Source organism: Mucor mucedo (assembly GCF_025094135.1).
Source record: "Mucor mucedo strain NRRL 3635 chromosome Unknown EV154scaffold_9, whole genome shotgun sequence".
Taxonomy (NCBI): Eukaryota; Fungi; Mucoromycota; class Mucoromycetes; order Mucorales; family Mucoraceae; genus Mucor; species Mucor mucedo.
The window spans coordinates 295,983-320,906 of NW_026252293.1; the positions used below are offsets into that span (position 1 = coordinate 295,983).

General features: G+C 36.5%; 4 protein-coding genes and 1 non-coding gene across 5 annotated transcripts; 2 read left to right on the top strand and 3 right to left on the bottom strand.

Moving 5' to 3' along the window:
* Nucleotides 1–317: 317 nt before the first annotated feature.
* On the top strand, nucleotides 318–1,684 carry EV154DRAFT_536029 (ornithine decarboxylase; the record flags this gene model as incomplete). Its single annotated transcript, XM_051604109.1, has 2 exons — nucleotides 318–573; nucleotides 627–1,684. The coding sequence occupies 2 exons, from the start codon at nucleotides 318–320 to the stop codon at nucleotides 1,682–1,684; spliced, it is 1,314 nt and encodes a 437-aa protein (XP_051462142.1).
* Nucleotides 1,685–5,132: 3,448 nt separating this feature from the next.
* Nucleotides 5,133–5,776, bottom strand: EV154DRAFT_412860 (uncharacterized protein; the record flags this gene model as incomplete). Its single annotated transcript, XM_051595539.1, has 2 exons — nucleotides 5,133–5,636; nucleotides 5,702–5,776. Coding segments are annotated over 2 exons (579 nt in total), but the record flags the coding sequence as incomplete, so codon positions are not given.
* A 1,666-nt stretch (nucleotides 5,777–7,442) lies between these two features.
* Nucleotides 7,443–17,249, bottom strand: EV154DRAFT_318070 (uncharacterized protein). Its single transcript, XM_051594935.1, has 21 exons — nucleotides 17,045–17,249; nucleotides 16,925–16,991; nucleotides 16,788–16,870; nucleotides 16,061–16,736; nucleotides 15,704–16,005; nucleotides 14,986–15,621; nucleotides 14,606–14,926; nucleotides 13,311–14,537; nucleotides 13,029–13,259; nucleotides 12,650–12,970; nucleotides 12,436–12,598; nucleotides 12,119–12,386; nucleotides 11,265–12,054; nucleotides 10,909–11,209; nucleotides 10,731–10,846; nucleotides 10,478–10,675; nucleotides 10,204–10,417; nucleotides 9,865–10,142; nucleotides 9,141–9,801; nucleotides 8,167–9,082; nucleotides 7,443–8,089 (listed from the first exon to the last, which is right to left on the bottom strand). Exons 1-21 carry the CDS (start codon nucleotides 17,096–17,098, stop codon nucleotides 7,828–7,830), a joined length of 8,085 nt encoding a protein of 2,694 aa, XP_051462144.1. The 5' UTR covers nucleotides 17,099–17,249; the 3' UTR covers nucleotides 7,443–7,827.
* A 1,599-nt stretch (nucleotides 17,250–18,848) lies between these two features.
* Nucleotides 18,849–21,079, top strand: EV154DRAFT_494737 (B subunit of glutamyl-tRNA and/or aspartyl-tRNA amidotransferase). Its single transcript, XM_051599942.1, has 10 exons — nucleotides 18,849–19,063; nucleotides 19,124–19,200; nucleotides 19,265–19,406; nucleotides 19,459–19,657; nucleotides 19,706–20,075; nucleotides 20,136–20,276; nucleotides 20,334–20,371; nucleotides 20,426–20,544; nucleotides 20,596–20,744; nucleotides 20,801–21,079. The coding sequence occupies exons 1-10, from the start codon at nucleotides 18,907–18,909 to the stop codon at nucleotides 20,996–20,998; spliced, it is 1,590 nt and encodes a 529-aa protein (XP_051462145.1). The 5' UTR covers nucleotides 18,849–18,906; the 3' UTR covers nucleotides 20,999–21,079.
* A 487-nt stretch (nucleotides 21,080–21,566) lies between these two features.
* On the bottom strand, nucleotides 21,567–21,648 carry EV154DRAFT_t17. Its single transcript has one exon. It is a non-coding gene; the product is annotated as a tRNA-Ser (tRNA).
* Between the last annotated feature and the right edge of the window lie 3,276 nt (nucleotides 21,649–24,924).

Below are 24,924 nucleotides of genomic sequence, written 5' to 3' on the forward strand. Positions count from 1 at the left end.
TTTTAAACTTTCCTTCTATCGGACTGCATCACTGCTCAGTCCGTCCTTGCCCATCACGGCCTCAGAAACAAGACTTTTAGACAGTTTATTTGACCGGCGAGGCTTCCCTCCTTGGCTTTCTTGAAACTCATTACTTTCATCAAATTCCTATTTACCTTTTAACTATTCTAACTATTGCCCCAGAACTATAAAAAGTCCATTCTTTTTCTAGTTCTCCATCTCTTTCTCTATCTCTTTCTCAAACACACTCAAACTTTCTACCCTTTTCTCTCTCTTTATCCATCTTTATTTTTTTCTACCTTTAATCCCTCAAAAAAATGCACGCCAATCTCGAAACCGTTGTTCTTGCTCCTCCCTATGATATGGTAGACCTCTTCAAGTCTGTCCCTTCGCCTGATGTCAATGTCTACAACAGATCCGTCTGTGAAGTAACTAAGCAACGACTGGAAGCTATTACCAATCAACAATGGGAATCTGATCAAGAAAACGCCTTTTTTGTTGGCGATTTAGGTGAAGTTTTCCGTCAACATTTGCGTTGGAAATCTTTACTTCCTAGAATAGAACCCTTTTTTGGTAAGTCCCGTTTTATTGCGTTGGAGACACAAAGTTTAATTATTTTACAAAAGCCGTCAAGTGTAATCCAGATCCAATGATTCTCAAGTTGTTAGCCTCCTTGGGTTGTGGTTTTGATTGTGCTTCTAAACAAGAAATTCAACAAGTCTTGGACGTTGGTGTTGAATCCAATCGTATCGTTTACGCTAATCCATGCAAACAAGCTTCCTTTGTTCGTTACGCTGCCCAACAAAATGTCAGTCGCATGACATTTGATAATGCTGAAGAACTCCACAAGATTAAAAAGTTTTATCCTGACGCTGAACTCATCTTGCGTATCTTGACCGACGACTCTCAATCTCTCTGTCAATTGGGTCTTAAATTTGGGGCTCCTTTGCATACGGTTCAACACTTGTTGGAAACAGCTCAACAGTTAGACTTGAACATTATTGGTGTTAGTTTCCATGTCGGTAGTGGTTGTCTTGATGAAAACGCTTTCTGTGATGCTGTCATCAGTGCAAGAAATGTCTTTGACCAAGCAGCAGCCATGGGTTTCAATTTCACACTTCTTGACGTCGGAGGTGGTTTCCCTGGTGCTGACGTGAAGAATGGCATCACTTTTGAAAAGGTAGCTGCTGTCTTGGGTCCCGTGGTCGATCGTTTGTTCCCTGCTGATATTCGCGTCATTGCCGAACCCGGTCGTTATTACGTTGCATCTGCTTTTACTATCTGCACTAATATTATCGGTAGAAGATCTGTTACTTTGCCTCCTGCTGTTGAAGAGGAGATTGAAAAGGAAACTCCCGAGCAATACATGTACTATGTCAATGATGGTATGTACGGTTCTTTTAATTGCATCATTTTCGATCATCAGATCGTGGAACCCAAGGTGTTGATGAAGAATGAGGTCTTTACGTTTGGCCAAGATGTGTGCGAACCTAATTTCGAAAGTAGTGTCTGGGGACCTACTTGTGATTCCATTGATTGTTTAAACAAGTCTACTCGTTTGCCCAAGCTCGAACCCGGAGACTGGCTCTATTATGAGAACATGGGCGCTTACACTGTTTGTGCTGCCTCTCAATTCAATGGATTTAAAAAGTCTGAGGTTGTTTATACCAACACTTTTTGCTAAATTTCCCTTATGAAATAAATTAAAAATAAAATTTTATTCCATATGAAACATTTTTTTTTTCTTATCAGATTCTCCCCCCCTAAAATGACACTAGCACATTAAAGTTTCTCGGATCGACTTTGTTACACTGCATCGATTCTTATTATAATACGTATGACATCTAAACCCCTTGTTTAAGTTTGAGCACCATTAAATCGCGTGCTTTTCGGGTAATACGCATGGAACTCTTCAGAATCAGATAAGACACGAAATTAATCTAAGTGGTAGGCAGATAATATTTATGCATTAAAAAAAGGCCATGACTCATCTGCTTTTAGCCTCACTTGGCGTGTTGGTATAACATTAATTTAGGGTGTGTGCGTTAGATCCCCCATTATTTTGGCCCTAAAACTTTCGCCATGGTTCGGGCTATAGATAAGATGAAACTTAGCAACATACTTTATTAGAGTCTAAATCTTCTTCCGATGACATAAAAAAAACTAAGTTTTGGTACGGTCTAAAGGTCATCTAATTCATTAACAGAAGCGGGTATTTAATCAAGTGAAAGTGGGGTATGGCGTCTAATCATGCGCTTTGGAACAGATTCTCATGGTTCAATTGGTGTCTACCTTTTTTAAAATGTAACGGCGGATTTAATTTAGACTAAAGTATTCTTAAACGAACCCATTGAGAGTGTTCCAATGCAATATTGAGGTAGTATTGCTTCCAAAAAGGAAACGTAATAACTAAATAATCTCAGTGATCGATTGCGCTTCAAAATACTATTCTGAAATTGGATAGGCGGTAATCACAAATTTATTAAATAGACCAAAAACTGGGAAACCGGGACAGGAGTACCCATTTAATTAAAACGCTTCGCAGTTTAATAAAATGTTAGAAAACCAGCCTTTCGATAAACAAGGCGCAAGTTAAAAACCAACTCTTTCTATGTAACCATACTAGTCGGGCTACACAGGCCACACAGCCCCCCCCCCCATGCTTTGAAAATGTGATAACTTAGATTATACGAACTGTAAGTACAATGTTCATTGTGCGTCTATACGTTTGACTTGGTAACGTGAGCAACGCAAAACTGTTTGTGTAAAATTAAATAACTATAGTATGGAGTCCATTCGTGAGCAACCTGCATATCACGCACAAACTCAATTTTTCTAGGCTTGTGTCTTAAAATATAGGTACTTTTGGAGACCCAGAAAAAAGATATTAATTCATTGACGCATCATCTGGATTCAGAGTGGTATATGCCCTTTATGAAGTTGTGATTTTGAATGACGACAACGTATCGTGCATATAGCATCATTTATCATAAAATCAAGTGAGATGGACGAAAAAACACTTTTGATTGACCCGAATTGTATATTTTGTTTAATCAATTAAAATCTACTTAGCCCATATCACTGTTAATTATGCTATTCCCAAAAAATTTAAACAAAAAGCTCATCACAACCATGCAGTACTTTATATCGACAGTGATATTTTATTGTTTTTTTTTTCATATTCAGAGAACGTTCTGACTAATATTAAGCCTTGCCACGTAATAATTTAAATTCAACGTAATACATACATCACGGTAAAAAATACATGCGTGTTTGTACCCTGGCTGGGTACTTTTTTCATATCTGTTTCAATTTCATGCGTCTTAACTCTAAGATGCTGTGGCACGAGGATTATTACAAGTACTATTATTGTAGTTTTTTGTTTATTATTCATAACAATGAGGCTAGTAAAAATTGGTTCTTTAACACCTACAGATGTGTGGAGCATTCCAGTTACAATGCATTTCTGTGAGTCTGTATTACGTTCAGCGGCTGATTGGAAAATAAAACTCTCTGTTAAACCATCGAACTTATATCCTATCTCTTTTGACAAACAAAGAGGATACATGACGCATCGATGTTTATCATAATTAAACATTTGAAAAGTTTGTAGATGCAATTTATTAATCATGAAAAGCAATCGTATAACCCGAAAATGAGAAAATCTGCGTAGGACAAAAAAGAAATGTTGTCTGCCAGAGAGGAACTATTTCTGTTATCGATAGATACAAAGGAGTCTCGCTCTGAAGAAAGATTCCGTAGCAGTTGTAACGTTATATTGTGACTGATGCGGCGCATTATTTGAGTTTTTGTCCAGCTTTATTTTGCATCTCTGCCATTTCATTTAGTTTATGTAAAAAACTGCTACATGTGGTAGATAAAAATACACAACTTGTCATCTAAAAACTGCTGCATTTAGTAAATCATCATTTACTTATTGGTAAATAGTCACATATAAGGACAAAAAAAAAGCACTGATCTTATACAAGTTATTGACTGTTAGTAACAGTAATACATGATTCAATTTTTTTACTGTTTTTTTGTAGTTCAAACAAAAGAACTAAGTTCAGAACTGTTTAAGTACGTTTGTTCTTCTAAAAAAGTGAAGACAGCGAAATTGTAGATAAGTTTCGGACAAAGTTCTAAGATCACTGATATATTGGCTTGAATCGGAATCAAAAACATACAAATAGAATAGCTATAGATAAATATATACTATACAATTTATACTTCATTTGACACGTTTCTCGCTCTTGTGCTTGTTTAGTCTTAATTATTGGCAAAAATAGCAGGGTAAAGCCTAAATAGACGTCAAAAGTAAACTAGAGTACACCCAAAATTAATCACCACATATGTATTGTAACAATTTTGCATATATATTAAGGAATAAACTTATAAGGACCTCTTGGAGTCAGTCAAGGCACTTGAGCCTAGGCCGTGACTACGGGCACCTTGATTGTCGCTGAGGAAAATTGATTGTTAATAGCCATTGCTCTTCAATGCAATTTCCTCGAATAAACCTGCTGCTACCTTTTTTTTTCGAGTAAACGAATGCAAATCAGTTGATAAATGCATAAATGTATCTTCAACACTTGAAGTCAATGAAAGCGAAACCTTTGTTGAACTTCAAAAAGAAGTGATGAAAAGTTTTTCGTTTGGAATTTTATTTCTTTTAAACATCGGTCAAATGTTTGGATATATGTTTTGGGAATAAAAATATCGCCTCTACCAGCACCTCATAACAAAATGAGTAAACTATTTGTGAAAAGGTGGTGGCGTACGAACTCTTTCGATGGCTGCATTGTATTTGGATCGCTCTTTATCGACTTCCATCAAACTCTCGTTCAAATTATGAAAAGCTGCGTCTGGCCTTTTGATGCCATCGTGAGATATTCTTAAATTGTCTGCTGGTGATGATAATGATGTGACTATAAATTGACTTGCTCGACTGTTTGGATTTTTTGACAACCCTAACTCAAATGATCCGATGTTCCTGCTACTATCTGCAGATTCATCCGTCGAATTCATAATGGATAATGAGCCTAGTTGTGTAGCGAGTTCTGGACTAAAAATACATTTTAAAAAATTCAATAAACTTTGTCATACATCTCTGCATGTCTTTTTTCTTCTTCTTACTTTAAAACAATGGCAATGAGGATAAAAAAGCAAGCAAAGGGGCCTGCAAATAACCAAAGAACGGAAACCAACATATTTGTAAAAACAGACTCCATGATTTGATCCCGAAAATTACCATAAAGACCTAATAAGAGAGCAAAGACCCACATACATGCGGTACCGCATATCACAATAATTTTAACCTTAAGAGCACCAATTCTCACTTTTGATGTATCAATCTTTAAATTTGATTGCATATGGATATACTTATTGAGTAAATGCAGCAAACGCACACCTGCAAATAATAAAAGGGCCCCTATATAGCCACAATAAATACCCCAGCAGGTGTATTGTGCTCTAGTGAATCGGGATGCCATTGCATTATTGCCCTGGTATGCAAATATTCCCGCGGCAGTAGCGCATGGCGTAGTAGTGAGAAACGGCACCATAATCGATGTCACGCATAAACAATTAACCAAAGTTTGAGACCTGACCCATGTGCTGTATATTACTCGGCTACTCTATATGGAATTTACAAAAAATAATAAGGTACGTGCAAAAACCGAAAACTTTCATCTATATATACCTCTGATAGAGCATAAGCGATACCAAAAAGATATAGTGCAAAACAATGATACCCTAATTGCAGACCACATTCATAGGAAACTACAGGATTATAAATATATAAAAGTTAGCCTTTTGACGTAGTACCCAACACTTTGTGTCCATCCAAATCCGATGAGGTGCATAAATAGCCAATACAAGCTTTTTTGGTACACTGTGTAGCATCAGAATTTTTAATGACACAAATAAAATATTTACCAGCTCGAAATATAGGATTGGGGATTGTATCTGTTAACATGAATATAGAATGTATCGTCTGAACTAGTGATGCGATATAATTTAATAAAACGGTGTTGTATATAAAAAAAAATTGTTGTTCTACTTACTGCCATTAAATAATAAGCCACATAAACTCATAGATTCTATAGGTCTCGGTCTCGGGAATCCATTTCTCATCTCAATAACCTTTTGGGTCCCAAGGCCTATTCGGTAATAAAGTATGAGGGATAAGGCTATAGTAAATATTCCAGATACAACAGCGGTGGCGGTATAAACTGATCTCGCTATTTTTTCCTCCTCGCAATCAACAATAGTATAGCGCCAATCACAGTGACATACACCTGAACTATCACAAACTCTCCAAAATGTAGAATTATGGCTCATATTGTTTTAGGTAAAGAAAAAAAAATACGCGAATGAAAACAACAAAGAGCAAAGACAGCATCAATCTTTTTTTTTTCAATTAAATCAATCGAGATGGTTTTTAAAAATAGGTGAGAACATCTCATGTTAAGAAAGAAAGGTGCTGAAAAAGAAAAGAAAAATCCCTTTATGTATAAATTTACCTTTAAAATGAATTACAAAATAAATTTATGTTGGATTTCATATTTATTGGAGAACCTAAAATGAATAGAATCAATCGCATTGGTTAATACATGTACTACTAAGGGCCGTATAGTTTTTCACGTGTGCCCTAAGCTCTATGGTGGAATTAATTAGAATGTGATAAATTAAAACTTGCTTGATCATAATTCTATTTAATTCACTGTCGCATTTCTTAAATGATTTTTAATGTTTTCATTTATCATGAGCTTAAACCTAGAAATCACACTTAAAATTTATGGCGTCTTTTTAATGACTTGTTTTTTTTAGGCTGACGTGTGGATTGACTTTTGGCAATTCTTTTAAACTTATATATATATATATATATATATATAACTTCAGATAAATCCACATACCTAAATCGTATTCTAAGCGCCATGATCGTTATTTCTCTAGATTGTCACACAATGGTATTTGCGTTCAAATGAGAAGTGCCAGAAACATGGTTTTTATAATAAGTGTCTGTGACCACAAAAGCATATGCCATTCATTTTGAAGAATTGTGTGTTGTATTCATAACATCTAACATGAACAAACCATTATAGTAATTTTGCTGTTTAATATCTGGATACAGAAACTTGAATAAATAATGATAGATTAGTGCTTCCCCACCGGTACTATTATAATACATTTAGTATAATTTATCCAGCCGAGAAAATGTTGAAGAGGGGTCAGTATTTCTCTTGTTTGAAGAATTATATAAGCTGGGAGGTCACAAATTTTTAACGATCACCCATGACGTGGTTATCCAAATTTTTATATCAACATTTTGGCAGATTAATTCTACCCACAGTTTGAAAGTATAAATATATAGTGATTGTAATAGAAACTTTCTGTTCCACAAACAAGGTGTCCAAAGGTCATACGGAGGCTCATAGCAGATGGTTGTAAGAGATTTATTAAATCAAATGTTTTGAGTACTGGCCTGCGCAAAGCACTGGATCGACACCCATCGAATACCTTTCGTGAGCTTCAAAGCTTGAAAATAGTACTATATTCAGTCTATTTAAAAACTTTTTATGTCTTTTGTAATTTATTTGGGCGAGTAATGGATGTTCAAATGTACATAATGTTTGGCGAAATCTTACTGTGTATGATTGTATATATTAAAAGCGTGTCATTAGGGCATATGGTTATTTAAATGTTGAGAAGAATTAAGAAGTTAAGAATAATGTTACATAAAGTATGAATGAAGATTTCGGGGTACGTAAAAAAAGGGGGGGGGGGGCGAATGGGTACGACAAAGCTATCACTTCTTTATGACTACTACTCACAGATTAATCGCAGCAGCTCGCTAATCAATTTAGAGTTCACAGCAGTGGAAGAGTTCATGGAGCCAAAATTAATCTCGGCAAGGGCATTAAAACCGATTCGGTCAAGATAAAGACGTTGATGACTTGACTTCTCGGTTGTGATAAAAGCAGGCTCTGAACAAGCTGTGATCAAAATGTTTTTGACTGCTTCAATTAATGTGACGTTATCACTGGATACAACAATAGAGTTCATCTTGGGTATAAGGGAATCGTATCTATTGTTTTTTTTTTTTTTTTACATAAGTAAATACAAAGTTAACGTATTTTTATGGCAAGAACAAAAAAGACTTACACTAATGCAAACACTTCCGGAGTTGAAATAGCGGCTCTGGATAAGAACCCGTACAAGAAAAGGCGTTCGGCTTCGTTCTCAGCAAGACTGATCATTCCTACTAAAAATGACACCAATAGAATACCTGTGGTATTGTTAGGTATTTCAATCGCACGCCATATTGTCGCATACAATTGAGTAGGTGAGTTAAAACTATCCACATCAATATCATGAATACCGGCCAGGCGAAGCAGTTCTCTAAGCGCATCATTTTTAGCAGCAAACGGCAACAATCCACTGAGGTAACCAAGACATCTTGCATCAATTGTATTTGATGGCCGCCCATTTTTTGTCTCGATTTCAAGGAAGGTTGTTAGACACATGAATATGGATTCTCTGGCATCAGAATATTTGAACCCCTTTAGTAAAACACCTGCAATTGCAAAAGAGAACTGTGTATTAAAACTGAGTCCAGCAGCTATATCAATTTCTTGGGATACTGAAGCAAAAGGCGCCCGAGCTTCCATTAATGCACTTTCGATGGATTGGTTGCTAAAGTACTTATGTGCATCTAAAGTACGCAAGATTGCATGAAGCAGTTTAACGGCATGAGAGAAAATGCTATTATGATTCATCTGGATCATTGAAATAGCCAGCCAGAACATAGGCTTCAAATATCTTGAGTTTGCCGAGAGATTGTCGATAATATTGGTTAGGCACATCATAATACTTATTATTAAATAAGGATCTGTTTCCTTAAAGCGAGCTAATTCATTTCGAAGCACAATTAAAATTTGAAACAAAAGATCATCATCAATTTCGTCTTGCGCCAGACAACCTAAAATAACAAAAGCTCTAGGCTGAAGAGCTGGATTAAAACGGAAGGTCATGCTTGTAACTAAACTCATCCATCGAGCGTGCCATGTATTTGCAGCATCTATAATTTTGATGTTAAAAAAGACAGTTGTTGTATGTAAAAAGTAGCAAAATATTACCTATCGTTGGTGCAGCATAGTTTGTAGCATCCAATAAAAGACGAACAATTACTTCAAGCGATCCCAGGCTCATGTTTTCAACATTGTCTGTCATTGTCTCCTCAGTAATTGTAAACGCATTGGCATAGGATTTACTAAGGCCAAAATGTACACGATACTTTCCGTCACAGACATCGTTCAAGACATATTTCAGCTTCTTTCGGTTTTCCGGGCGGATATTTTTGTTTGTTACAAGTGCGTGAATAAAGTTCACAACAAGTTCATGTACAGATGATCGAATAAAGGTTGGTCCGGTTGAGACTACCAGCGATATAATGTGGAGTATTTCTGCGACATAAGGTGTTTCAATGTCTTCAGTATAAAATGATATGGTGAGCATGAAGCGCACCAAACAACCAATTTCATGCCACGATTGATGCTTGATTAGGGTTTGCTTGCAGTTGTGAGACGTACTTTGAAGTACTCTGCGCATTCGGTTAATCACTTTTCCTCGGATAGCATTACAATTCATTGTAACAAGCGTATCAGCAATAGCTTCCGCTTGCGGTGACCCAATACCACTTTCGACTGAGAACTGAATAAGTGAATCAATCACTAAGTTATGAAGTTCATCGATATCCTTTAAAGTATTCCAGATATTTTTTTGAATATGCTCGTACACCTGTTATGTTCTTTGTTAATAAAACCTTGTTTTTATCTAAAAAAAATGGATTCATATATTTACCTCGGATTTTTCAGCTGTGATAGTAATCAAAGATCGAATGACATCTTTTACCTTTGATGCATCTTTTCCGTTAAGAGAGTAGGTAAAGAAGACAAGATTCTTCAACCACGGTACCATGTATTCCAACGTAATAATTTGTCGAGATGTCTCTGTGCTTGATCTGTTAAACCCAACTATACATTCATTCAAAAACTCTAATGTCAAATGAGTTTCGCTATTAGCTAGATGCTCACTCGTGCTAACAATAAAGTTGACACTGTTGTAAGGAATGCATAAATCTATAGTATGCATCACAAAATTGTTAGAGTTGATTTAAACGTTTCAACGCTTAGTACCTACCTCGGGCATTCATCAATTGGTGGCTAATACCAAATCTGAATGATACGCATAATGAATAGAGTAGATTATATGCAGTTAGTCGAAGGGTAGGATTATCACTTCCGATATTAAGTAACGCCATGTTCAAAATTCGACCAGGAACATCAGTTGGTCGTATACCATGATTGCGATCTGTAAGATGAGTATCGAAAGTCTTTTTTCGATCCATTAAGTACTAAAGCGCATATTGTGAGTGACATATTACTTGTTTTGTATAATTTTAAAATGTACTTACTTTGTAAACAGCGTCCCGATTCGGCACCGAAAGAATCATCGTAGCAGCACCACCATCGTGCGTAATATGTATCTCGCCTTCTCCTGATGCTCTCTTATTTGCCGGAACAGAAGGCAAAAATATGTCAATCAGATCATTCAAATTATAAACGTTATTTAAAATTGTGTTTAAACTCCAGAAAATTTCTTGATCGCGGATCTATAGGGGTTTCTGTCAGTAACAGGACATACATCGCTACATATGTATTTTGTACCGTAGTGACTTGGAAGTATTCCGATCCGATCTTTATGCTAACAGGTATATGTGTCTTGAAGCTGGTAATCAGGAAAGCATTTGTAACAGTCATTCCCATTTCTTTTTCAATGTCATCTTTAAATGGAAACAAATATATCAGTTGATGAATCGATTGTAAAAAGGTATGCATAACTTACAGGAGTCTTTTGGTAAACGAATTTCAGACAAAGCAATGCTATTACTTAATTCGCTGATACTGATGGCAGACCGGGTCCGTTTAACTAATTTGTTAGTCAGTATTCGAGGAAATTTACGAATATAACGCTGCAAATGAAAGTTTGGATTGAATAAATGAAGATATACCAAATGGTCATTCATTTCAGTAAAAACGAGTTGGAAGAACTGGTTCAGCCAGTGGACTGGGATTTCACAATGAGCACCACCGCGGGTCAAATCAAATAAAAGCTCAAATGGATGGTTCAGATGTGGCTCCATGACCTAAATATAAAAATTAGCTCCTCATGACCTGATATTTCTTGGGTTGTAAGCTTACTCTCAACATATAGTAGATTAACAATTCAAAATCAAAGCTTTCACCAGATATGTTGCGTGGAATGAGATAGAAGACTGGAAACCCGCCACGAGATATACCACCTTGATAAAAGACATTCAAAGAGCTGATAGAGCTTACATCTCGGTTCTTATTTCTACGCATAAACTCGCTGTAATAATTATTGCTATTCACAAGTGCATAGTTTCTTGAAGTGTATAACTCATTTTGCGCAATTTCACACGGAGCTCCTAGCTGGGCCAATAAATTTGAGAACTTATCCATAATTCGTTTCCACTCCAAGAGCTTTTGCGTATCTGTGCTACTTCTAGCACGACGGACACACAAGTCTCTGGATATTTTATCGAGATTATCAGACATATAGCGATGCAGGTTCATAAATCCAGCATTATCCATTCTCGGGTTTCGGTTATCGTGCTTGCTTTCAGTCTCTCTTTCAAAATTGGGGACGACACATATTTCGCGTAAGAAGCTTGCAACCCGATAGAGATTTCCAGTGATAAAATCGTTTAAAGAAATTAAATGTGTTTCTTTTGCACCGAACATCATATTGTTTGCTAAATTTTGCATCATTCGGGTCGCTTGAAGTAGTAACTTGCGAACCGTTTTTGATTTGGGCAAAGCCTGTTTTGAAAAGCCAGAATTTTCTGGTGTTAAGATCGCGGGGTTAAATAATCTCAAAAACACAAATCCACCAACAGAAGTCTTCAAGGCATCAGGAAATCTTTTTTCTACGGCATCTACAATAAGCGCAAGCTCTTGACGGAATAACCTGAAGAAAATTGTATATCAGTACTAAACTAAAAAATTCCTCTCTTCTTTTTCTTTTTTATTACCTTGGAGCAATTGGTATGGAGTTGCAAATAGCCTCTAACAATAATTCTGTTGCACGACAAACATTCTGCTTATTTCTCGCGATACTTTCGTTGGGACCAATTTTCTGAGGATCCATTTCCCAAGTTAAACTATCTTCAGGTAATGCATTGATTTTTTCCAATGCAGGTTGAAGAGTAAAACGAATATAATCAACACATGTTTCACGAGCAAATATAGATAAAGCTCTTGTTGCCATGTTTGTTCCTCTAAATAAAGTAGCCTCTTGTTCTAATTAGAGTTAGTATAACGGATCATTTCAATTGAATGTGTCATTTACCTGTAGAATGAACCTCTTTATCAATGATTGCCTTCAGAAAATCCAAAACTTTACCTCGCGACTCAAAGCAGGCTAGTAGCACAGTTGCTACACCAGCGGCGTCAGCTGCTGGACAAACGTCGCACAAGGAAAGTGCGACTTCTATATCGGACTCAACAAGGATCTAAACAAAGTAAATTTAATTTGCGGTTCCTGTTTTTAGCTTTTGTCATACCTCAACAAGTTTATCGTAACGATCTGTAATAATATTTTCGGCTAAAGTATCAAATTGGGCACCTTGATTAAGAATATTTGCTAGAACTTGTATGAAAGCAGTTCTTGTACGCAGATCTTCATGGTACCCCATAGCAAGTGAAGACTTTAAACCTGATTCAACGTTGGCATTTAAAAGGTTAGAAATTGCATTGACGGCAGACTCCTTTAACGGTCCCCAGTATTGGTAGGAATCGGATGGCTTTATGGAAAGGGTGTGTAAATCTCGATGGCTCTTGATTAAAATGCTAGAGCTAGGTCTTACAACTGTAGTTGCTTCCGCCTGTAGGTAAATGTCAGTAATGAAAAAAAGAGAGAGGGAGAGAGAAACTTCTATATACCTCGTATCGATGACATCTGTCTAATAGCTGCGTGAAGAATGCAAAATACTTCTGGAATAATCTACTTTTGATTAAGCTGCGATCAGTGTCTCTTGTCTGTGTTTCAGTAGATTGAAGAGGAAGTCCATCTAATAAACTGACAATAGCCTTTAGGCAAACTTGATCAAGATCCCGTTGAACCTCCTTATTTTGGGGATTGCTTGAGATTATTGAAGTCTTGTTCATAACGTGCTAATAATCAAACATTAATAAACTGTCTTTTATGTATAGACAACTACTCACTAAAGTAAAGTCACTGGTCCATTCAACAATAATTTCAAGTAGCTTGTTTCTGACACGAACATCGTCACGAACAATAACTTGCTCTTTTTTCAGCATAAGAACCTCGGTCAGATGGCACATCATAATCATAACACGCATAGTTGTATAATTTTCATGGGGTAGTCGGTTGATATAATTGGCGACCTGAAGAATTAATGTGCTAAAATCGGTACTGAGCAAACAGTCGTTAGGATCTGTTAATCGGTCCAAAATCATCTTCAACACCAACACAACCTGCTCAACAAAAAGTGTATTTGTATTATCACATAACACTTCGCCGTTTGTAGTAAAACAACTGGCCATATTAATTTCGAGGTGTCGAAAGAGCGTAGCGTAGAGTGCAGGTGAAAGATCGCCACCTAATGTGTCTTTTACGCCTTCCCTTATAACCACATTTTCGGAAGTCAGCAATTCGATCATTTCCATAATAAACTTTTCGACGATAATGATGGGTCTATTTGGTGATCCCATTCGATTGTCTCCTCCTTTAGAGCGCTTATCTTCCATGTAAAAATCATCGTCGATCATATCCGCAGCTAAGCGGCAACCACTTAGAGACGCTAAGAATCCAGTGTAGTTTTGCCATTCCGTTTGTTTTTCGTCGTCAGTTTCAATCCGACCTACTGGAACTGGTGCAACCGCTGTTCTAACTGATGATGATCTTAACTTATCATGTCTGACCAATCCTCCAATTTTTTTTACAGATGATGCCGAGGCTATGGGTAAATTTACGGCTTCGTTTAAGTCTCTAAGGGAGTCCATTCCAAAACGACTAACTGTATGTGTTAATATCTTCCATCGCTGCCATACTTCTTCCCATGAGGCTAAAACACCAGGCGTTGGCGTCGTTATCATGCGTAGGTATTTACGAACTCGCTTTTGTTGAGCTTTTCTCCCCACAAAAGGTTGTTTTCGGTTCCCATGACTAACAGGCTCTTCGTACGAAAGGTCCTCGTATATTTCAATGTTATGATTGAACCCAATTATGTTTTGACTGACTCTTGAGGCTGTATCCACCATATTGTCCTCATCTACCATTTTTGCTTCAATACACATATAGCCTAAACATTTTGTAGCGATTGAGCAAATGTCGGGAATCGGCGAGCACAAAGATACCAACAGCGCAATCTCGAGTGTTACACCGGCTTGAAGACGATCATGACCATCCGTATTTTCATGCGCAGTTTCCTGGATTACATTTTTTCTGTTTTAGCTAAACTGAAATATATAAATACGCAAAACAACATCATAGTTACCAGAATACTTCTTAAAAAGGAATTTCTAGATATCAGTATCTTCGCTAGTAGCTCTAATAAGGATTTCAAAAATTCTTCATTTTGTCTGTTGTCCAAAATTTGTCGAGCAATGGCCAAGACGGTCTGTGATGATATTTTCCAGAAATTATTAATTAAAGTGATGGATGGTCCCCAGTGAGCAATAAATGAGGAATCATGCAGTTGTATTAAACAGTCAGCAGCGCTTCGTCGTACACGTCGGTCACTGTGCTTCATCAAATTGATCAAAGAAATCATTATGGTTGCATTTTCTTCTACGCAATTGTTGCTATCTGTACCTCCCTATAAAAAAAAGACTTGTCAAAAAATTTTGAAACAAACGCAAAATATCTTGATCTTACAAGTAGAACACATAATGGATCCAATTTGAACAACTTAAGCATGCTTTGAAGCAAGGCCGTTACATTCAACAGTTTTTTCTCTCCACTGCCATTCAATTTTTTAGACCCAGATGTCGTGTTGGAAATATCCGATCTGGAAGATCCAGCGCTGAGTTCAACTTTTACTGCCTGCACAAATATGCGTCTCAAGGGTGCACAAATAGAATCGTACATTAAATTAATTGTTGGGTTCCAGGGTAACGTTCTTTCTTCCAGTGCGATCGTTAAACATGAATTGACAAACGCCTGTTTAAAAACTGTCGGGACGTCATCTTCTAATAACGTAGGGACTAATGTGGAAAGGGTCTTTTTAGGATCTAAACATAATCTCGCTAAAAAATAGTCCGTCACTAGTGCCTGATGACTGATGGTGTATCCTAATGTTGAGGATAAATTGTCGACAGCAGAAGTTCGAGAAAAGTCCCAAACCTTTTCACGTAAAATATCTTCCACATCAGCGGCAATATGGCGGAGAATCGTATCTTCATTCGGAGAAATGTAAGTTGCAGCTTTACACAAATCGACATAGCAAATGGCAGCAATTTCTTGAGTTCGGGAAGCTTGTAACGCTTTTTTCAGCAGACGAGGGAAGCCAGTCTATAGATAGAGTGAGAAAGAAAGAAATTAAATTTGGAAAAGTAAATGGAATAATGTGTCCATGTTACACGATCTGTGTTACCCTTCGATTTTGTAAACCTCTATCATCCAAAAATGCTTGCACTAAAAGATCAGGCGTTAAAGCCAAAAGAATAGTTTGTAACGGCCACAAAACCGATTTCTTTCGAGAATTGTCGGCTGCAACATTACACATGTCAAAAAGAATCTCTGAACCAGCCAAAGGTCTGCTGCTGCTAGCACAAATCGCTGCAAATTGAGAGGGTTTCATTTCCATCCACTTCCAAATTGCCATCCTCATCATTTTAGCGAATAATACTTGTAGTTTCCCTTGGATTTTCATATTTAAGAAATAAGGGCTTAAATCTGAATAGATAAATGAGTCACGAGTTGTTTTGTTTTTTCACCTTTTAGGTTTTACCTGATAGCACGGTATGTAATTTTGGTATATTCAAACACGAAAATGCCAAAATTCTAACCTCAGGTGGATTTGAATCCGAGCTTTCACTCACGGCACCAAGGATATTAATAGCATTCTTTATTTTTGCATAATAGGAAGGCCAGTTGCTTGCACTAACGTAATACAGTACTTTCCCAGATGTGTTATATATCTCGCGGATATACTCCAAGGTTTGGGGATCTACTTTAGATGCAGCTGCCAAGCCGTCATTTGTGTGTTCAGACGATAACAAAGCATTTTGTTCATTACGTTCTTCTAATATATGCATCTGACTGAGAAATCTACTCATGAGGACAAGTAAAAAAGTTACCAACGCTTCATCGAGAGGCGGAGGGTCAATTTGAACATCATCCTTTGGTGAATAGCGATGAGGAGCTGAAGTTTTGTCTGATAAGTTGGATGAAGATGAAAGATTGCTACTGTTTGACATGTCGTTATAAGCACCGGTTGCTGCCGCGGCAGCAACAGCTTCCTCTGTGATATTTGTCTCTTGAGAAATCCGCTGTGCCTGTTTTTTAAACCAAGTCCATTGGTGTTGCAAGCAAGCCGATAAAAGTCGAATGATGAATAATTGAGATTGTAATACATCGAAAGGAATATATGGCTCAGTTGATGTTTGTGCCAATGGTTGAATATTCTAGAAAATATATGTTATATCTCTAATAGTACTCGATAATTTAAAAAGTACCTTTGATATTGATTCTAATACTAGAGCTAGTTGGTTAACTATTACAGGTAATTTGTAAACAGACAATTCAATTATTGCAGCGACTATTTTAGAATTAATAAAAGTTTAATAGATGGTATTAGCGTCCCAAATTATACCTGTTTGCTGAGTTATTGGATCCTGCTCTAAACTTTCAATTGTTCTACCGTTGTTGTTTATTGGTAGCTATTAAAAAAAATTAATATTCTGTTTCTTTTATGTTGGAAAAAAAACATTACTCGAACTTCAATTCGTTTGATTAAGCTAACTATCAACTTTGCATTTGCTCTCATTATAAAAGAGGATTTGTCGTTCTTTCTGGGATGTCACTTAAAAAAATTTGATGTTGGGTGGAATGTAAAAGTTCTGTGTAAAGGGGAAAAAGGTTATGGCATGTAGAAATGAAAAGAAAAAAAAAAGATAAAAGATTATAATAATACCAAGTGCCACAAAATAAGGTCTATTTGATCCATCTTCACTCACAATGATTCGCCTTTTTAACTTTCTTTTGTTCTTAATCCAATCGCGATTATTGTGCGACTTTCGAATTTCATTAAAAAATGTGATGATAAGATAACTTTGTAAAATTAATTTGTAAGCTACTCCCGGTTTACGATAGGATGCTATTCTGATAGCAAAAAAAAATAAAATGTTGTTTGTTTCTACTTTCAATTTACTGACTTATTGATGATACCACCCAGTTTCTAAGAAGAATTGAGTACCTGTACGAGGCTAATTTGATCAGGTGTTTGAAGCCCGCTTTTTTTACTATTGTTCGCAAAAATAAACACCTCCCATTAAAACAAAAAGTCTCATATAGAGAATATAGAAATTCATAATAATTTTTCTAATAAAATGTGTGAAGGAGAATACATTTTAATATACAGATTGGTAAGCGTAGATAAGAGGGATATGTTTATCGTTTATTCTTCAGTGCACAAATTATATGGCTTTTCACTTTTTCATCCAACCGAATTCGCAGATGCCTCCATAAATAAAAAAATTGGTTGTAGAAGAATTTTTTAACATTATTTATTGGGTCATTTGCAGGACATATACCATATAAGTACATCAGAGAAGCAAGTTGTAACGTCTTTATATGGTGCGTAACACTTTGCTTGGGTTCACTTTTAATAATTTCTGGCGTTTAATATTGCTCTTCCCAAAAGAGGTTTCATACGTCTTGGTATATTTTTTATATCTCTAATAACTCAAATGTTCTGCTACTAGACCTAGCTCTCAAATAACCAATGTATGTCACTTGCTATGGTAAATGCAGAAACCGAGTTTAATTAACGAAATGAAGCATGTTCTCCCCCGCAACAGCCACCCAAGCTAAAAAACGTATTGATCTAATTTTCTATAATATATAGACATTGTGTTTCATTAGAAGGTTGTGTTGAAAACATAGTATTATTTCCCTTTTAGATCTAATCTTCTAACACGATTATCCTAGCACTTTTTAAGACTTGTACCGAGTTCAGAGACAGGATAATGCTGAGACGTGGTTTGTACAACCATTACCAATAAAAGTTTTATCTTTTATGATGGACAAGAGCTTAAGATCGACTGGCACAAATTCGGGTCGAAAAGCTCTAATGCTTGCCGTTACTCGCGTTGTATATATCTGAGGCCGTCTACAATTTCTTTGTGAAACTTAAACCTCGTCAATCCTTACTGCCTTTTCAACGGTCTGCTCTTAATTTTCGTCACAACTTTACTATAAACTATTTAAAGCAACTTAATGAAAGGTCATTTACTAAAATAGAACACATTCTGTCTAATCTATGGCCTTTTGACTTAAATGCATTTTTAAAGACAAACGTATCGAAACGAGAGGGGAGCCCAGCTAAATTTAACCGGTCTCATGTCGTGGACATTCTGGCTTGAAAAAAAAAACAGGAAAGAAATCATTTGCAATTGTAAGGAAAAGTGAAATGTTGTTTCCTCCTCTTAGAGGTCGCTTCTCAGCTTAAGGAAACACGCTCTGTCAGAAAACCAAAATAGCTCTGGCCCGATTCCAGGGTGAAGTTTAATCCCGCTGATTTTTAATCTCAAGCCTGGCCATTTTAATTCTCTTACGTTTAAATAGATTAGCATAATGTTGAGAATTTCAACTTGCAAACTCTCAACTAGACATCTGCATGCCACTAAAAGGCTACTCAGTACTGCCAAAGGGTCAATCAAAGAAGGTTGGGAGGCTGTCATTGGTATTGAAGTTCATGCTCAATTGAACACAAAAACTAAATTGTTTTCTGGTAAAAGAAAGAGAGAGGAATGAAATGCATCCGTGCCTTAATTTTATTTGTTTTTACCAGGGTCTTCAACTTCTTATAACGATTTAATTAATACTCACGTATCTACTATCGATGCTGCATTTCCTGGTGTTCAACCTGTAAGTTATTTTATTTATATATTTTTCACCTGTCATATTCGACTAATGTTGGTATCTTTGTTAGCGTTTAAACGGTCACGCTGTTGAATTAGCTGTCAAAACTGCACTTGCATTACAAGGCAATGTGCAAAAAAAATCTACTTTTGACCGAAAACATTATTTTTATCCAGATCTTCCTCAGGGGTATCAGATCACTCAACAACGAGGTATGACAACCAATTCAGAACAATGATGTGCTTCTCACAACAACATCTATAGAACCTATCTCGAGAGGGGGGTATATATTATTGACAGAAAATGATGGCGCAGAGAAGCCATTGAAGGTTGGTATTCATCAATTGCAATTGGAACAAGACACTGGTAAAAGTTTGCATGATATGAGACCTGGAGAAACGCTGCTTGATTTAAACAGAGCAGGCACTGGCCTAATGGAAATTGTAACTATGCCCGATTTAAGGTAGTGCCGACATAAGTATGCCTGTTCAATTGCTAAAAAAATTACTAGATCATCCTTTGAAGCAGGTCTACTTGTAAAAAAGCTTCAAAATATCCTTCAATGGGTGGGATCGTCAAAAGCTAATTTAGAAGAGGGTTCCATGCGGTGTGATGTGAATGTATCTGTGAACAGAATTGGTGAAGAGTTTGGAACACGTTGTGAATTAAAAAACTTGAATCGAGTTCGTATATTATCTATGGCAATCGATGCTGAAATTAAAAGACAAATAGAGGTGATCGAAAGCGGAGGGAAAATCACAGTGGAAACTCGTCGATATGATGAAGATAAAGGTGTTACATTTAAATTGAGAGATAAGGAAAATGCACCAGATTATAGATATATGCCAGAGCCAGATCTTCCTCCTCTCATTTTATCGCAAGTACGGAATATTAGATTGTGTGCCTTTCTTTTAACCCAATATTAACTAACGTGTGGATAGGAATTTATTGATAAGATCGGAAACACTATATCAGAACTGCCCGATCAATGCTTAGATAGACTTATGAATCAATATGGGCTTAATCTTACACACGCAAATCTTTTACTTCATGAATACAAATGTGTTGATTATTTTGAAAACGTAATTTTTTTTTTTTTGAAAATAGGCTCAACCAGTTTTAACATTTTCTTTCTAAAGGTCTCTTCGGGCAGGAATTCCAAAGCAGTTGCCAATTGGTAAGACCAAATATCATAAGTTAAAATTGTATAGGGCCTCATTTTTGCTATAAGGACATTAAATGAGCTCTCTGGTGCCCTGGCCTCTAAAGGTATTTCTTTCCAAGAAAATCCCATATCCATCGAGCGATTTGGTAATTTGATCGATCTTGTTCAAAATGGGACCATCACAGGTACACAAATATAGTCCTTTTATAGACACGACCTCTCATTTTTTTCTGCAGGTAAAACGGGCAAAGATGTTATCAAGCTTATGTTAGACGATACATCCGACCCCCTGGATATTATAAAAGAAAAAGGTTGGCTCAGGATTACGGACAAAGATAAATTAAAAGTGTTATGTGACGAATTGGTCAACAAAAATTTAAAAAAGGTGGGTGAAAAACCACACTTGTGTTTTAAATGCTTACTGCTTCATTAATTTTTTAGGCTACAGCAGTCCAAAATGGCGATTCGAAATTGTTCAAGTGGTTTATTGGTCAAGCCATGGGTCGTACACGGGGTATGGCTGATTCCAACATCTTAAATCAAGTGTTAAGTAGCTCACTTGGTTGGAATAGCTACGAAGAAATGATACAATCTATAGAAGAGAAGCCCAAAGTTAATAAAAAGAAAAAGGATTTGTAATACAAATCATTCCTATCTTTAACTTAGATACATCAGTTGTTCTTTCAGATGAACAAAAATGTTTTCATATAATGTTTTATACACAATGTTTTAGATCTATGTTACTGTAAGCAAATTTCTCGATATTTGGAAATCCATTTTAGAATAAATGATTTAATATTTATTTAACATTCATCATTGGCTGTGATTGTACGTTTTAAGTTTTTATAGATATATACTTGGATGCATAAGTAAGCCGAAGACAATGTATCTGTAATACTTTTTTTTTGGTTTTTAACTCATTATAAATCATGTTGCAAGAGTAAAAGTAGATAATGCGAGATACATATAATGTATTGGGGGGGGGGGGGTCAAATGATGTACTTCTCAAAGATATAAACTTACATGACTAAAATTTTATTAGTGCTAACATAGTTTTAGACTAAGCTCGTGCAGCTTCTATTTAGACATAGCAGGACTATAATTCAATAAAAAATTTAACTTTATTTATAATAACAGCTATTACAAACCCTCTAACACAAAATCCAGCTACACGAACTACAAAATCGAAATTTTGTCAAAAAGATGTCGTCGCCTGCAGGATTTGAACCTGCGCACGCAGAGCGTATATGATTTCTAGTCATACTCCTTAACCACTCGGACAAAGCGACTTTCTATGATTGATACGGTCGTATTTTGGTCTTGTGTTTCGCTTGAAGTCTTAAAACACGTGACTTTCACGTGTTTGTTTTACAGTATATATTGTAAAGAAGTAGGAGAAAGGTGGTTGAAGATTTTGGAAGGTGTTATGAAGGTTAATGTCGAAATGAGCGAGGAAGAAGTTCAGTGGTGTCTAAGGAATAAATTGTTTTTCTTGTTGTTGTTGCGCTGGGAAGATCTGGTGTTAAAAGTCCGAATGAATTTTCTAGAAGTCACGTCAAGTTTGAGAAATCCATCTTCTATTTTTGATAAATCCAGAGAATCGGTTTTTGCTAGTTGTCGCAGTTAGAAGAGGAGCTATTGTCGTATTGAATATTTCTTGGATGTTATTATTTGAATTTTTGACATCTGATTTATTTTCATTCCCTCATTTTATTTTTATACTTTCATTTATTTTATCCGTATTTTTAACTTATGATTTATTTGTTTGACAATGGTCGATCTGATCTTGTATTTATATTTTTGTGTATATTTTTTTTTGACAGCTATAAAAGCTTATTTTATTGATAGTGAATAAAGGTTATCTTTTTCCTAGTTTATATTTTTTATATTCTATTATTTTTGATACATAACTTCTTTGGCAGCTTTCCATTGCTTACTAGTGCATTTTAATCTCTTCTCTCTGTTTGTATAATCTGATATCAAGTCTTTACAGTCTCCTTGAACCATCATTTTATATATTGTTTATTCTCGTACTCTACACAAGGTAAACATAAAAGACAGTCAGATCCTTATCAAGTGGTCCGATCTACCAGAGAAGGTTATTGACTCGTATTCAAGTTTTATAGTACTCTTTATTATTTTTGTAATGGCTCCTCCAAGTTCTGATCAAGTAGAAATTATCAAGAAACCAAATTGGCGCATTGTCGAGCCAAAGGATTTTTCGGGTGTCTCAGTTGTCGGTGAAGACATGGGAAACGAAGCGTATGTTTGGCTGAAGAAAATGGAACGCTATAAGAAATCCGTTAAACTTTCAGATGAAGAAGCTCTTTTCGTGGTTGGTGATCATCTAACAAAGAAGGCTGAAACATGGTTTAATGTTGTTGGTATTAAGGCTACTTCCTGGTCCCAATTTGTCCTATTGTTTAAAAAACAATATTTAGTTGACCAAGAAGACAAATGGTGGTTTTCTTTGCAAAACATGAAACAAGGCGAGCAAGATAGTATCGATGACATTGCTTTGAAGATGGAAGAGTTGTTTGAGTTGCTGGATACCAAAAGTCAAGTTTTTCAAGTTCGCACATTTTTATCTGCTATTCGTCCAAATATCGGATTTGAAGTCGAAAAGGATGGTACTCCTGTTTCTTTCGAAACGGCTAAGATTAAGGCTAAGCAAATTGAGAAAAGTTTCTTGAAGTATGATCCTGTTCGTCTTGGTGCTGTTGGTTCGGGTCCTGTTGGTGATTTGAAAACCGATTTTTCACAAAATCATACGTTCAAAAATGATTTTTCGGATACCGCTAGTGTTGCCAGCACGGATATGTCTTCTCTTGTGGCCAAGTTAGAACAACTCAGCATCAATCTTGTTAAGTTGAATGAAAATGTTACGTCCAAGCCTGCTTCTCCTAAGCCCTATGTTCCTTATGTTGGAAATGGTTCTGCTCCTCAAAGAAATAATTTTGTTTGCTTCTATTGCCGTGATGATGGACATAAGAAATATGAATGCCCCAAGTACTTACGTGATCAAAATCAAGTTTCGTCTACTCCTGCTACTGGTAGCAATGCGGTTCCCATTGGAAGTACCGAAGAGGCGGGAAAAGGCAACGAGCAACAGTAAACGAGGTGACTGTTGCTCCTACAAATTTAAATCCTCAATCAATAAATCAAGAAGGTGGCCAAGAAGTACAACTGGTGGAGACGGTAGTAGCGAAGAGTGGTATCGTTACGAATGAAATTCTTGCGAATGGTGTGAAGAGAAGAGCTACTTCTGAGTTGGAGAAACCTGGGGTGAATCCTTCTGTTCCTGTGGTCTTGACTGGAAATAAGAAGTTAGTTAAGAAAAGGACTCGTCCGAAGGCTAGGCGTCTCCCAGTAAAATTCAAGAGATCAAAAATTTGGGCTAAGTTGATGGGTACTGAATCAGGAATTTCTGTTGCTGAGTGGCTTTCATTAGATAAAGAAGCTGCAGCTGAAATGATTGATGGTATTCGCTATCTCAAAGAAAGTAAAGTAAAGAAGAAGGTGTCTTCTGGTGTTCGTATTTCTGGTGGCGTTGGTGTTTCTGGTGGTGTAGGTGTTTCTGGTGGTGTTGGTGTTTCTGGTGGTGTTGGTGCTTCTGGTGGTGTTAATGCTATTCCTGGTGCTGGTGTAGTTGTTGGAGATGCAAATTATCCTTTTGGTCCAAATATCAGTTTTAATAATGCGATGGATGTTGGTGTCCATGATGTAACGAACGTTGGCGAAGCTGTGGATAATACGGTGTTTGTAAATGAAGTCGACTCTGAAAGTAATTTGTCAGGTTCTGATTTGGAGGAAGGGTCTGATTATGATTCGTCTTCTTTTTCTGGTGAAGTGTCTGATTTGGAGTTCAGTGAGTTAGAGTCCGTATATGGTTATCCTTATGATCTGCAACGTATGAAGTCTACTTCGCCTTTGAGAGGTTTTATCGAAATTAATGGTAAATCGCTAGAGGCTGTTTTTGACACGGGTGCTTCGGTTTCCATTTTAGGATCTAATATTTGTAATTCGTTGGGTTTGGTACCTAATGGTGATAACTTGCATTTGGTCGGTTTCAACAATAATAATACTCCTTCCATGTCAAATGTGGTTATGAACGTACCTATCTGTATTGGGGGCAAGATTCGTCCTGAGCATATGGCGGTTCAAATGAACACCGATAGTGATATTTGTCTTTTGGGGATTCCTTGGTTCCAAGCCTATGGTATTTCTTTGGATATTCAAAATTCGCAGATTAAGGTTCCTACTTCCAAGGGTATTGTGCGTGTTCAAGGTCGTACCTCGAGAATTATTCGTGGTGTTGAGAGGTCCAAGGAAGAACAAGAGATCTTTTCTGTGGCGTCAAGTCAAAAATATTGTAACACGTTGGAGGATGATTTGATCCCTGATGCTGAAGAAGGTGACTTGGGTTATGACAAGAATGCAAATTTTGAGTACAATGCAAACAACATTTCTACAAATGTCATTGAGCCGTTGAAAGGTGTTGTTGAAAAATATAAACATTGCTTTTCTGAAGTTTCTGGACTTACGTGCATCAAGGGTTATTCGGC

Bases quoted from the DNA above. Each gene is read 5' to 3' on its own strand.
- EV154DRAFT_318070 (XM_051594935.1), bottom strand. From the start codon at position 17,098: ATGAGAGCAAATGCAAAGTTGATAGTTAGCTTAATCAAACGAATTGAA. The intron at 16,737-16,787 runs GTACTTTTTAAA...TATATTTTCTAG, and splicing joins TATTAGAATCAATATCAAAG to AATATTCAACCATTGGCACA. The intron at 10,418-10,477 runs GTAAGTACATTT...TATGCGCTTTAG, and splicing joins ATCGGGACGCTGTTTACAAA to TACTTAATGGATCGAAAAAA.
- EV154DRAFT_494737 (XM_051599942.1), top strand. From the start codon at position 18,907: ATGTTGAGAATTTCAACTTGCAAACTCTCAACTAGACATCTGCATGCC. The intron at 19,064-19,123 runs GTAAAAGAAAGA...TGTTTTTACCAG, and splicing joins AAAAACTAAATTGTTTTCTG to GGTCTTCAACTTCTTATAAC. The intron at 20,277-20,333 runs GTAATTTTTTTT...TTCTTTCTAAAG, and splicing joins GTGTTGATTATTTTGAAAAC to GTCTCTTCGGGCAGGAATTC.